Genomic DNA, 13,535 nt, shown 5'->3' on the forward strand with positions numbered 1-13,535 from the left:
CCGCAGGTCAACTTGGGGAGGCCTGATTTCCTTTCCTTTGATGAAAAACCCTTCTGTTTTCACCGCCAAATCTTCCGGGGGAGTCTTGGCAAAATTTTGGCAGCATTTTTGAGGAAATTGGAGAACGTCAAATTTTTGGTGAAATTCTGACCGCGCGGGTTAGGGATTTTTTCAAAAAAAGGTTTCCCCGCAGGTCAACTTGGGGAGGCCTGATTTCCTTTCCTTTGATGAAAAACCCTTCTGTTTTCACCGCCAAATCTTCTGGGGGAGTCTTGGCAAAATCTTGGCACCATTTTTGAGGAAATTGGAGAACGTCAGATTTTTGGTGAAATTCTGACCGCGCGGGTTAGGGATTTTTTCAAAAAATGTTTTTCCCGCAGGTCAACTTGGGGAGGCCTGATTTCCTTTCCTTTGATGAAAAACCCTTCTGTTTTCACCACCAAATATTCCGGGGGAGTCTTGGCGAAATTTTGGCACCATTTTTGAGGAAATTGGAGAACGTCAGATTTTTTGCGAAATTCTGACCGCGCGGGTTAGGGATTTTTTCAAAAAAAGTTTTTCCCGCAGGTCAACTTGGGAAGGCCTGATTTCCTTTCCTTTGATGAAAAACCCTTCTGTTTTCACCACCAAATCTTCCGGGGGAGTCTTGGCAAAATTATGGCACCATTTTTGAGGAAATTGGAGAACGTCAGATTTTTGGTGAAATTCTGACCACGCGGGTTAGGGATTTTTTCAAAAAAAGTTTTTCCCGCAGGTCAACTTGGGGAGGCCTGATTTCCCTTCCTTTCATGAAAAACCCTTCTGTTTTCACCGCCAAATCTTCCGGGGGAGTCTTGGCAAAATTTTGGCACCATTTTTGAGGAAATTGGGGAACGTCAGATTTTTGGTGGAATTCTGACCGCGCGGGTTAGGGATTTTTTCAAAAAAAGTTTTTCCCGCAGGCCAACTTGGGAAGGCCTGATTTCCTTTCCTTTGATGAAAATCCCTTAAGTTTTCACCACCAAACCTTCCGGGGGAGTCTTGGCAATATTTTGGCACCATTTTTGAGGAAATTGGAGAACGTCAGATTTTTGGTGAAAATGTGACCGCGCGGGTTAGGGATTTTTTCAAAAAAGGTTTTTTCCGCAGGTCAACCTGTCAAGGCCTGATTTCCTTTCCTTTGATGAAAAACCCTTCTGTTTTCACCGCCAAATCTTCCGGGGGAGTCTTGGCAAAATTTTGGCACCATTTTTGAGGAAATTGGAGAACGTCAGATTTTTGGTGAAATTCTGACCGCGCGGGTTAGGGATTTTTTCAAAAAATGTTTTTCCCGCAGGTCAACTTGGGAAGGCCTGATTTCCTTTCCTTTGATGAAAGTCCCATTGCAGAAGTGGAAGTTGCTCTGCTCATGAACTTATTCCGCCAAATACTGCCTGTAATCCTGATCTGAAAGGTTGTCCAGAACAGGCCAGGAAGTCTTGTTGACTTTTTCCAGACCAATTGGCAGCAAGATTCTGCTGCCAAAATAGCTCCTCCCTCAGGTTCTCGCAATTGCTGTTCACAGAACGTTTGCAATCCCTTCTCATTGGATGTGATTCTGGTCATTCCTCCTTTACCACATAAAAATAAAAGGAACTATACCATAGGGGCCATTGCTTAAACTACAAAAGCAGAAAGATCCTTGCAGTGTGACGTACTTCTGTGGTACCAGCAGCTATACTTCCCCAAAGTGCCATGAGAATCTGGCTCATCTGTTTTGCTCCATTCCTCCTTTTGACCTTCTGTACTTCCCAAAATGGTAAGTTATTTGTCAAGAGACAAGGGGGGGGGAAGTACTAGGGGAAATGGATATTGAGTTATTTGTTGTGGAAGGAATTCAACATAATGCTTTTCCAAATTTTCTATCAGTGCAAGCATGTCTGCTCAACTAATGAAATAATCTCGCCTCTCATCTTCCCCATGTGCTGTTCTGAGGGATTTCCCTGACTCCCTCCAGAGCCAATGGCACTGGGGTAGGAGATGGGTGAAAGTCCTGCTGCACTGGCAGAAGTCATTGTATGGGCTTCCAGAAGCAGGACCCAGAACCAGTGTTGGATTACCAAATAGGCAGAGTAGGCATCATGCCTTTTAAGGGCCCCACAACAATGGATCATAATTGGTTTATTAAAATTGTTGATTGGTAAAATAAAAAAAAACGTATTAAGAGATAATTTGTGAGCCCCCCCCCCGATTTCGATTGCCTAGGGGCCTCTGCAGGGTTTTATCCAGCACTGCCCCAAACAGCTGCTTTTGTATGGTAGCCAATGCCATTTGCAGTTCTTTCTAAGTGCTCAATCCTTTGGATTCCTGTGGAGGGAAGGGTATGTCCTCACAAATCCTTCACTCAGGCAGTGTGTTGGTAGGCATATGGATCTGCCACTAGGCACTAGTGTGCTGGGATTTAAGTGCACACAGCAATTTTTCCAGTTACAGGTGGGTAGCCGTGTTGGTCTGCCATAGTCAAAACAAAATAAAATAAAAAATTCTTTCCAGTAGCACCTCAGAGACCAACTAAGTTTGTTCTTGGTATGAGCTTTCGTGTGCATGCTGAAGAATCTGAAGAAGTGTGCATGCACACGAAAGCTCATACCAAGAACAGCAATTTTTGTAATCAATGTATGCATAATCTAACGCATCATTGCAGGTCCTGGAGAAGGCTGTAGTCGGCTTCCCCCTATTGAAAATGGAGATATTATCAACATGCCCCTGAAACAATATGCATCGGGTGCAACAGTGGAATACAGATGCCAAAGCCTTTATGTAATGAAAGGCTCTTCAGTGGTGAATTGCAACAACGGCGATTGGACAGAAGCACCAGTATGCCTAGGTATGAGGAAAGGCCATAACCTTTTATATTCATGTTCTGTTGAACAATACGCCTAGAAAAGTGTAAATGTTAAGTTTGTAACAGCATCCTGATGTTGGGTTGATCCTAAAGCAGGCTCCCTCCACCTGGTGCATTCTAGATTTTGTTTGACTTCCACTCTAATTATCCCCAGCCAGCATGGCCAGTGGTCAAGGGATGATGGTAGTTGTCACCCAACAAAATCTGGAGGGCACCAGGATGTTTTAGAGTGCACTTTATTGCTACAAACTGGTATCACAGCCACCTCATTGGTGGTTCTCCTATTTGGCAGGGTGAACTTTCTGCTCCTGCTTCAGCAGCTCAACCAATTATAAATATTTCAAGAATGTCCCACATACAGTACCTTTCAGCAAAGCAGCTATAATGTTTTTGAACATTCTAGACCATCAGCTATTTAACCAATGGCATTGTGGAAGAGGGAGACTCATCAAGCCTTCTGATTCATATATATGTGGTTACACTTTCTAATAAATGTGGAAAATCAGTATTTTAGGAACAATCCTATTAACTATCACCAGTGTTGGAGGCCATGTTGAACTTAGTGCTTAGAGCATAGATACAAAGTCACCTTCCTTCTATAGGCAAGAAAATCCACATGTTGGTCTAGACTGGGGCCATAATTCTTGCTTTCAGTGTAAGAAATCCCCAGCTCAAGTCCCATGGAAGTATATGATCGATCTGATAAATGAGGACTATAACTCTGGGAAAGGACTAGAGTTTTCATGCAGAAGGACCAAAATCCAGCCCCTAGCATCTCCAAGTAAAAAGATTCCAGGTAGCAGATTTGGGAAACCTCTCTGCCTCAGACTTCATAGAGACACTACCAGTTGCCATAGGCAGTATCAGGCAGCTTCATTTCTTTCTTTGCATGTTGAGGTCCCCAAGTCACACACCCCCCAAAAAAAAATTCACACTGGAGACATAATTTTTGTTTGGGTTTTTGGCAATAATTTAGGCCACAACTTTATTAAAATACAAATTATGTGAGTGGTTGCGTAGGCATTGGTTTGGACTAGCTGTCCACCGGGACAGAGCTGACTTTCGGTCAGCGTCGGAAGAATGCCACCTGGCCGGGAGCAGAGCCCCTTCTCCCCAGAGGTCCCAGGGGCTCTTGCGTGGCCCTGTCCCCTTACTGGGGGTTCAGACAAAAGCATGTCGAGCCCCTGGATTCCTTTAATGGAATTCCCTGCACACCATCATCATTCTGGTGGTGGGCACCACCCTTCCAGTAACCAACACAATAACCAATGCCTAACTGCCAACCTTACAAGTTGTGACTAGTTGCTACTGCAGTAGGCAAAAACCAAATGGCAACAGCTAATCAGCCAAATGGACAAAATTCCTACTGGGCCCCTGCCCCAAAAGCAGACGACCCCATGACAGGCAGTTGCAAGGTCAAATGCAGAGGCCGAAAATAAAGGGAGGGTGGGTGGGTGATCTGAAGCACCCTGCGTGCAGAGCAATATAAAGGATGCTGGGCTGTCCATCACAACATTGATACATTCAATTCTCCTCAGCAACTCACAGGGACCTATAAGAGCTGTGGCCAGCTAACTAAACCCGCCCAGCTACCAGGGAGGTGTCTTGCTAGCCCCCACCGCAACACGTGCTCCCCCAAGTGAGAACCTGGTTTCTTTTGTATTAGATATTTATTTCAAATTGGTTTCATAGAAAGCTTGCAGTTTAAGAATGGCCGTTGTATCACTCTCAAGTTAATCTTTAAAAGGTGAAATGACCTGTGCCTTTCTGCAGAACCATGTATAATAACTACAGAAGATATGGATCGTTATAATATCCAGCTAAAGTGGATAAGAAATCAAAAAATATATTCAGCATCTGGTGACAGAACGGAATTTTCCTGTAGATCGGGTTATATACCACAGCCGTCCTCCCCGCCCTTCCGAGCGCTTTGCACAGAAGGCAAATTGGAGTATCCTCTCTGTGTGATAAATGTACATATATTGAAACTCAATCACAAGAGTAGAGAATTTGCCATACAAATGGTTGTCGTCGTCCCGTTTCCCCCCCCCCTAATTGTGGTTTTTACTACCCTTAGGAAAGGAAGCATATTCAAAATAGATGATTTTGCAATTACCAGTCACCTTCAACCTTGTCAGATTTAGCACCTGCTTTCAAATACGACCAAATTTTAATTTGGTCATTGCCAGGAATCAGAAAAGAGCATCCAATTTCTCCATTTACCAAAAGCATTCAGTTGGTGTTCAGGTGTCCCTGTGAGGTTTGTGCTGGACATATAGCAACTTACTTTCAATGTTGATGTTCTTTCTTACCTTTGTCGCAACGCAGAGATACTTATGAAAAGTAAATATAAAAAATACAAGTAAAAATCAGAACTTGGTGATTAGACAATCAACTAGAGATGCTCAGATGTAGAAAGTACGTATCCTTTTATAAGTCTATTGATAATAATTTTTATTAGTTTTCAATTACAATAATCCAAGAATAGCCTCATTATATCAATGCCAAATTATAATACAATTCCTAATACCAATCATCCAAATACCAAATTATATAATTTAGGTGGCCCCCTGCATGAAAGAATGATGGTTTGATTATTTACTTTATTTCTGCGTTCCAAAATCTTATTGATTTCAGTTACATTCCAGTCATAATAGTAATCCCTTATACAACAGCTGTAATGTTTATAACTTCTATTCGTGTTGACACATTAAATGATTTGTGTCTACAGGTGAAGATCTCATACTGTATCCTTGTTCTTCCTGTGTGTGACAATTATTCTGTTCACTTTGTTTCTTCCTGTCCTTGTAAAATATCATGTCCAACTTTTACCAGTTCCGTCATGCCTTTCGCAGAGCTGATGTGATGCCCAAAAAATTCTCCCTCCCTCAGCCATGTGCTTCTTTTTTTTGCAACTTTTAACAATAGCTGCAAAAGTCACATTGTGTTGCCTTTTTATAAGGCTTGTTCACGTGTGCTAAATATGGGCACGTGCTGTCTCTACACATGTGCCAGGCGTTTGTGTGAAAGGGTATGTGCTTGTGGATTTGTACAGCTCAGCTATTGCGTATATAGGTGCACAGACTGGACCACCATTTAATGTAATGTGTGAACAGGCTCATACTAGTTCAGGGTTTAGGACTCTGTGGCCCTCCAGAGCATTGGTTATGCTGTCTGAGGCTGATGGAGTGTAGCAATTTCTGGAGAGCCACAGATTATCCATGTTTCTGTTGGTGTTTGCATATGGAACCAACCTAATACTTACTTACTTATCAAACCTTTATTAGGCATTTACAAGTAAAATCGCAAGAGAAAGAATCACATACAGGAACTTTAAAATATATATACACAAAGAAACAACAATTAAACTCATAGGCTGATTGTATGTGTGTATAGGTTGGTGAATACCAACCAACCTAATACCATAAATGTTTAGCAAAACTGTATTTTGTTGCAGACCATGAGGTATCTGCAGATAACATGCGTACAACTTTCTCTTCTCACTGTTTACTTTGTATTTAACAGGGGTGTTAAGAAGAAGCACTTTGTAGCTACGAATTTGATCAAGAAGTCATGGATCTATTTCTAACCTGATAGTATCAATACGCTTTAGCAAATATGCGTATCTTATTATTATGTTCATCAACCTCTGCTAGGCCCAAGAAACCAATGAATGCAGAAAGTCTCAAATCAGACACGGTAAACCAAAAATGGATGATGTCAACAGAAAAGTCCTTCTTTGTGCAACGGGAACGTAACAATGGAGGAAACATTGATAAGAGACTGGGGGTGGGGCTTATGCAGGCAGCACAGCAGATGGTGAAACTAGAATATGCTGATGTAGAATAGGCCCTCATAGCTTGAGTCTCTTGTGTGACAGTGGAAGCAAAACCAACTGTTGGGAACATCAGTTACATCTCCTCCCGGAAAGGTTCTGGTGCTGACCTGTGGGCCCAGTTCCAACATGTCATAAAGGTCTCATCTCATGTCTTGAGTGCTGTAAGCAGAAGTTCACTCAGTATAGTTGGGCTTCGACACTGTTGTAAGCCAATTTTGGACAAAAAAGGCAAAAAGGGGCCCGGTTTTCCCAAGGAGGAGTTCCGGAAATTTAGCCCTGAGAAGCCCACACCTTTTCTGAGCTCCCCACTTACGCTGGAAAAACAGAGGCGACACCGGAGCTGGTAGAAGGGAAAGCAAGGCACAGCCCTCCCGTTTATTTGGATCTGTTGCAACAGAGGTTCCCCTACGTCGTGTAGAATCACGAAGAGAGAGAACCATGAGTATAGTCACAGGGAGGGTTTTATACATTTTTGTTCCCATACAGGTGAATGGAAGGAAAAGAGCAGGAAGGAGGGATTTACATAAGGTAAGTACAAGGAGATGGCTTATACAATAGTGACGAAGTGGTCTTCCTGCCGGTTCTTTGGACTTGCTAATACTCCTGTTGTCTTCTGTCCTGCAGGGTGGAGTTGGTGATCGGAACTTCCTGGAGGGTGAACGTCCGTGTTGTTTTGTATATGAATAAAGGTGATTCTCTTTGAATGGCAGATGTTTCCATTGTCTTTTATCCTGCTGCTTTGGTGGTAGACCCAGTAGATGGCGCTGTGGTATAGGGGAAGCAATTTGACAGTTCATAGAATGTTGAGGACGGGAATCTGACAGCTCCCGGATGAGTGGCAGTTGGTCTTTATGAAGGGCGGCAGCTAGAGGAAGCCCTTTGCAACGTAATTTTGATACAGTCAGAGTGCAGATAACCTTATAACCTTATAGTTGTTACAGAGAAAAATACATGGAGTGCAGGGATACATTTAAGGTACATAGCTGGAGAATCAAGAGTTACATTTTGGATACAATGTCAGAGACCCACACACAACGTAACGATACATGACATTTTGGAGGTGAAAAGGGCACATTAAAATCAGCGATTACAGAGGGGAGACATCTGCTTAGCAATTAGGGAAAAAGGCACGCCTTTACGGTGTTTTTGCAGGTTCGGGTGGGGTGCGCTGAGGAAGGGCAGCCCCAGCGATAAGGATGTTTATTTCGGTCAGGACCTGAGGCAATGTTTGTCTATTGTTTTCACTCACTGGGTTTTGGCTGATGCATTTAGATATGCAAACGGTGGAGGGGCTGGGTGGGGAAGCTAATCTGGCTGCAGGTGATGGGTGGGTGCGGAGATGTGGGTGATTGGATGATAATGAGCGGTCAGATTTGCATCTGAACATCCGAATTGTTATCGCCCGCCTCCCCCTCCCCTCTCTGGCCAACTTGTCCTTCTGCTTCTGGAAAGAAGTGGATCTAAAATGGCGTTGCAGTGGATTTCAGGTCCCCTCTCTGTGCGTAGGGGTGGTGGTGGGGCGAAGATGTAGGTGACATGGGTATACTCCTATTACATTTCCCCTCTCTGCGGCTTAATTTTGGCACAAAATTATGGCCGCACATCCTTAGTGGAGTAGACGCCGCCCCCTAAGTGGTACATAGGAATTGGTACCGGGTTTCCATGGAGCTGCACCAAGGGGGCTTGGACAGGAAGGGGGGGAGGGTCAAGCTGAACGCAGTGCAATGGGGAAACATTGGAAACAGCAGCAGAAGAAGGCAGCTATTGCAATCACAGAGGCAGTTATAAAAAGTATTCCTTTCACTGTTTCACGTATCCACGATGTATTAGGGAGCCATGACCATGGGTCCCAGTCGGATATACCCTCATGTTGGATGCCTTTAAGGTTACCGGTGAGGGAGGCAATGGCGTTTAGGTGGGCTGAGATGTTGAAGGTTTGGTCCGTGACATAAGAACAGCACTCTGCCCCGATGAGCTTACACGCCCTGCCCTTGGATGGAAGAGGCGGAGGCGGAGTCACTGCAGTAAAACCCATAGGTCCAATGTTCGGTGTAAAAAGAATCTGTGTGGCCCTCCCAAAGTCCATGTCCTTGGTCCTGGGGGAAGTATGGGTGCGTGAATTCCCCCCCAACGACCTTGCAAGGTAGTCCCATTGTGGCAAGTCAAACGGTTCCACTGCTGGTCGAGGGTGAAGAAAGCTCTACCAAAGATTTCAAAGGAGCTTGACCTGACGAGAAGTTCCCAGACCTGTAAGCCTTGGAGACAGGGTCGGAACGCGTGATGGAGCCATGTCCTGGTTCCCGGCAGGCAGAATGGGAAGTCACCGAAGGAGTTGTAGTTGGGCTGGCCTGGGGTTCCAAGGGCGGTCTGGTCTAGGAAGAAGTGTTCCGACGGGTTTCTTCCACAGTTGTAGGGCTGGGTGGTGCTCTCGAGGGTATAGCCTGGCAGGACGGCGGCTACGATGATCCTGGTGAGCTTCCGGCTTCTTACATCCATGGCGAGGTCTACCTGTGAGGAAAGAGAGCAGATTGACAGACAAGGGGGAATGAGACAGAAGGGAAGGAGGGGGGTGGTGTTTTAAAGGGAAGAGGGGAGGGTAAGGCTCGTCACGGGCGAGCCTCTTTCCGAAACTGCATTCTGATGGGAGGATGGTCTGGATCTTCTGGGCTAGGATCGATAAGTATCCTCGAGAGCCACTTTTCTTCAGGGTTCTTCCAGGACCCCTCTCCAGCTGCTAGGGGACTACGATTACCCCCGCTGTCATCTGGGAACGTTGGTGGGAGGTGTGGTGAAGGATCCGGGGATGACTCTACGGTGTCTGGCACAGGCGTGGCGGTGTGATGCAAAGGAGCTGGAGCCGCGGAGGTGTCATCTGGGTCGGTGGCTGGTTGTTCCTGGTTGTCTCTTGTTGCCACGTCGTCGTCGGGAGGCGAGGCGTGTTTGCACCGGGTATAATGTATCCAAGCTGAACGTTCAGCCACCTTGAGGGCGGTTGGAGTTGTAAGGAGAACCTGGAAGGGACCCTCCCACTGTGGTTCGAAGGTGGATTTCTTGTGGGTCTTCACCCTGACCCAGTCCCCTGATTTGAACTGGTGAGCGTCAATGTCAAGGGGGATATTTTGACAATTTGCGGCATAGTGATGCAGTTTCTTAAGGTGCCGCTGCAATTCTGACACATAAGTGGCTAGTTCAGCTTCCCCAGCCTTGAGCTCAAAGACGGGGAGTTGGGAAGTGTGGGTAGGGGAAGGTCTCCCAAATAAAAGTTCATACGGGGAGAGCTTTGTGGGTCCCCTAGGTTGACTTCTGATGTTATGTAGAACTATGGGTAAAGCGTTAATCCATTTGAGGTTGGTGGCCTTACACAGTTTCCCCAACTGAGTTTTTATGAGTCCATTCATGCGCTCAGTCTGGCCGGAAGACTGAGGATGATACGGGTTATGTAATTCCCATTTTATCCCAAAAGCTTTGGTAACTGCTTGGACGACTTCTGCAGAGAAGTGGGTTCCGCGGTCGCTGTCAAGTCGTCGTGGAACCCCATATCTAGGAATGATCTCTTGCATAAGGATTCTGGCCCCAGTTTGCGCATTAGCTTGTCTTACAGGAAAAGCTTCAGGCCAGCCTGATAACTTATCCGTGATAATGAGAATGTACCGATAGTTTTGACATTTGGGGAGCTCGGCAAAATCTAATTGAAGACTCTTGAAGGGGATATATGCCCAAGGTCGGGAACCGGGGGGACCTCGGGGTTCTCTCTTGGGATTGAAGTCTGCGCATATGGGGCAGTTCTTTGACACGGATTTGGCAAATTGATGTGCACCAGGGGCATACCAATTCCTAAGAAGGCTGTCTGCTAGGCGATTGGCTCCCCAATGGGTGAAATTATGTAACACGCGCAAATGTCTAGGGACCCAGGCTCGGGGCATAATCATGCGACCATCAATCTTAAGTGTACAGATGGGATCTTGCGAGGACAACAGGAAAGTCGGGCAAACTAGGGCTGGCTCTTCGGGATTCCCTGCTAATTGTCAATAATTATAGGGTTGTGGCGGCTGTGAGGCTTGGGTGCGTTGTTGCGTAAACTGGTTATGAAAGGGATTTCCTCCAGTTGGGCCAGCGTTCGGTGTGGGGTTCTGGGGTGGTGGTAGGGTCTGGGTTACCATCCCTTGCGGATTCGCCGACACCATATCTTTATAGAAAATCAGACAATTTCGGCGGAAATGGCCCTCCTGATTGCAGTAATAGCATAGGTAGGGGCCGGGCTGGCGGCTGAACCCTGGTTTCCCGTAGGGGGCTGGGCCTCGGTTAAAGCCGTTTCCCCTGCCTTGGGGTTGCCCTCGTAGGTTTCCAGCGGACGGTTGGAAGCTGGGGTTCCCGGGCGGACCTCTGTGGAAGGGAACATTATTCCCTGTCGGGGCAATCTGTGGAACGCCTAGGGCTAGGGCCAACACACGGGCATCTTCCTCCTTTTCCTTCCTAGCCTCCTTTTTCCTTCGTTCATCTCTTCCGTCAAACACAGTCTTTGCTATGGCCAGGATTTCACTGATAGGTTTCCCCTCATAGCCAAGCTGTAGGGAGAGGACCTTCCTAATATCTGCATTACATTGGTCCTTGAAAAAGCTTTTCACAATTATTTGGTTCTCCGCTAGATCGGGGTCGATGCCTCCCCACGTCCTGAATGCATTTATGAGACGTGTGTAAAAGGAGGATGGGGTCTCATCAGCTCCCTGTGTTATGGCTTGTATTTTTGTCCAATTTATCCCTTTCTTCTTGGCTGCTCTTATTCCTTCAATAACCGCTTTCCTGAAAACCCTGAGGTGCCACTGGTCTTTTGCTGAGTTATAATCCCAGTCAGGTTCATTCCTGAGTTGGTGCGCGGTAACTAAAGCGGCATCGGCAGGTTTATTTTGTCCATCCTGAAATTGTGGCAAGATGAGCGCTTCTCCTGCCTTAGATAATATTTCCTCCCTGTCGGGGTCATCAAAGAGGGCTTCTAGCAGCATGTGGACATCTGCCCAAGATGGATTATGCGTCTTGAAGATAGAGTTAATAAATCGGACGCATTGTCCGGGCTCATCTTTAAGGGTGGCCATCTTATCAGCCCAATTCATTAGATCCGATGATGTAAAAGGGACGTGAGAGTACACGAAGGTGGCAGCTCCCTGATCTGAGGCGGGCGCTATGGGTACATGCCTGAGGGGATACTGTCCCTCAGGGGTGTCCATTTCCGCTGTCTTAGTCGGAGTGGAGTTGGTACCCTCCCCGTCGCTGCGGCTCTGGTCCGCTGTCACTTCCTTCAGTGCCACTATGAGCTGCCTTATGAGGGAGTTACTGCGGGTCCTGCTGGAAACGGGGCTCAGGGTTGGAGGGGTAGTACGTTCGCTCCGGGGTCTATTAGGAGATGGTGACACAGGGCTGAGGACGGGCGGTGCGGTCTCAGGTTCATCATCTGGGTTGTTGGGGACGGATGGGGCTCCTCTTACTTCCCCGAGTCTACAGGTTCGGAGGGGATAGCTGTCCTGGATCTCATCTTCTGTAACTTCCCGGTAGGGAGGCGGTTTAACTTCCTTCTTCCCTAGCACTGACATCTGGTGGAAAGCTTTAGGGGATTTGTTGCTCTGTAAGACGTCTCTTGCTGTTACAAAGAGGTCGAGGTATTGGACCTGTAGCGGGTATTGATCTTCCAGGACGGTCCGTAGCAAGGCGAGACGTTTGATATTAAAGGAACCGCCGGATAGCCAGATTTGATCTACGGGGTGGTGGGCAGTAGCCCTCACCCAACAGGTCCTGCATAATTTCTTTAGCTTCCTTTTGTCAAGATCATGTGTCCCTGGCAGCTTTGCCCAGTTCAGAAGGACGAACTGGAGTGGGCTGTCAGACTCAGAGTCCCGTCCCGGGCCAAGTCGCAGTTGCGCTTTGCCCTGCTCGGGAGTCTGGTATTGGAATTCCTTGGACTGAGGTGCACCCATCTTAACTATAGGGTCGGCCTTTTATACTGCAGTTCGGGCTGGGGAAACCCTGAATTATCGGACACTCACTAACACTAACCCTGGGACTGCACAGTCCCTTCTTCCTGCCTACCGTTCGTCTGCGCTAACTACTAGGCGGCCAGCCGTTGGCTCCTTCGCTACTAGGCTGTGGTGCGATCAAGTACCTTCGAGACCCCCCTTACTAGTGTCAATTCAATTGCTGAGGGTCCGACAGCAACGTTCCTGCCTCTTACACGCTAAGGAAGGGGCTACCTGCCTTCGAACGCTTGCGTGTGCAATGCCGAAGCGGTAAGCCCAGGATAGATTTTTGAAAGGAAAAGGTAACCTTGCGTTCTGACAGCAGTCCGTCACGTCTTTTCAGATCAGAACTGCGCAGGGGCGGCTTTACCTTCAAAGATTAAAAGAGGAAAGGAGTAAGATTTCGACAAGAGAGTCAGGGTAGATTTTGGGTCAGCTGTCGCGTTTAGGACGGAAGCGCTGTACCCAGGACTTTGGTTCTGCTTTATCACTTTGCCCTGCAGCTGTGCTGCTAACCAAAGTCCGAGCCAAGAGAAAGAAAAGGGATAGAACAGAGTTTTTCGTTGCTGCGGTCACTTATCCACCCGTTATCCCGTGTCCCCTATACTCACTTAGCGCTCTTTCGATGGCTTTCCCGGGTTCCTTTAGCCTTCAACCAATGAACGAAATGACAAAAAAAACAAATTTCCTTCCCGGTTGCGTTGCTTTCCTCCGGTGCGTCCCGCTGGAACTCCAAATTACTGCCGGAGATCCTGGTCCCCGGGGCGGGGGAATGCTCTCCCTGCAAAAGGCTGGGTGCGCGCTGAGCTCCCTCGTCCCCAGACCCCTC

General features: G+C 46.9%; 1 protein-coding gene across 1 annotated transcript; it reads left to right on the forward strand.

Moving 5' to 3' along the window:
* The first annotated feature begins 1,680 nt into the window (after positions 1-1,680).
* LOC117047860 (complement factor H-related protein 2-like) lies at positions 1,681-9,215 on the forward strand. The gene is made up of 4 exons (XM_033151087.1): positions 1,681-1,777; positions 2,663-2,845; positions 4,637-4,836; positions 9,078-9,215. Exons 1-4 carry the CDS (start codon positions 1,714-1,716, stop codon positions 9,213-9,215), a joined length of 585 nt encoding a protein of 194 aa, XP_033006978.1. The 5' UTR covers positions 1,681-1,713.
* The last annotated feature ends 4,320 nt before the right edge of the window (positions 9,216-13,535 follow it).

Source organism: Lacerta agilis, chromosome 6 (assembly GCF_009819535.1).
Source record: "Lacerta agilis isolate rLacAgi1 chromosome 6, rLacAgi1.pri, whole genome shotgun sequence".
Classification (NCBI taxonomy): Eukaryota; Metazoa; Chordata; class Lepidosauria; order Squamata; family Lacertidae; genus Lacerta; species Lacerta agilis.

What these genes read in the sequence shown, in the direction of transcription:
- LOC117047860 (XM_033151087.1), top strand. Translation starts at nt 1,714, where the DNA reads ATGAGAATCTGGCTCATCTGTTTTGCTCCATTCCTCCTTTTGACCTTC. An exon ending in AGAAGCACCAGTATGCCTAG is followed by an intron (nt 2,846 to 4,636) that starts GTATGAGGAAAG and finishes GCCTTTCTGCAG; the next exon opens with AACCATGTATAATAACTACA. An exon ending in ATCCTCTCTGTGTGATAAAT is followed by an intron (nt 4,837 to 9,077) that starts GTACATATATTG and finishes GGTCTGGTCTAG; the next exon opens with GAAGAAGTGTTCCGACGGGT.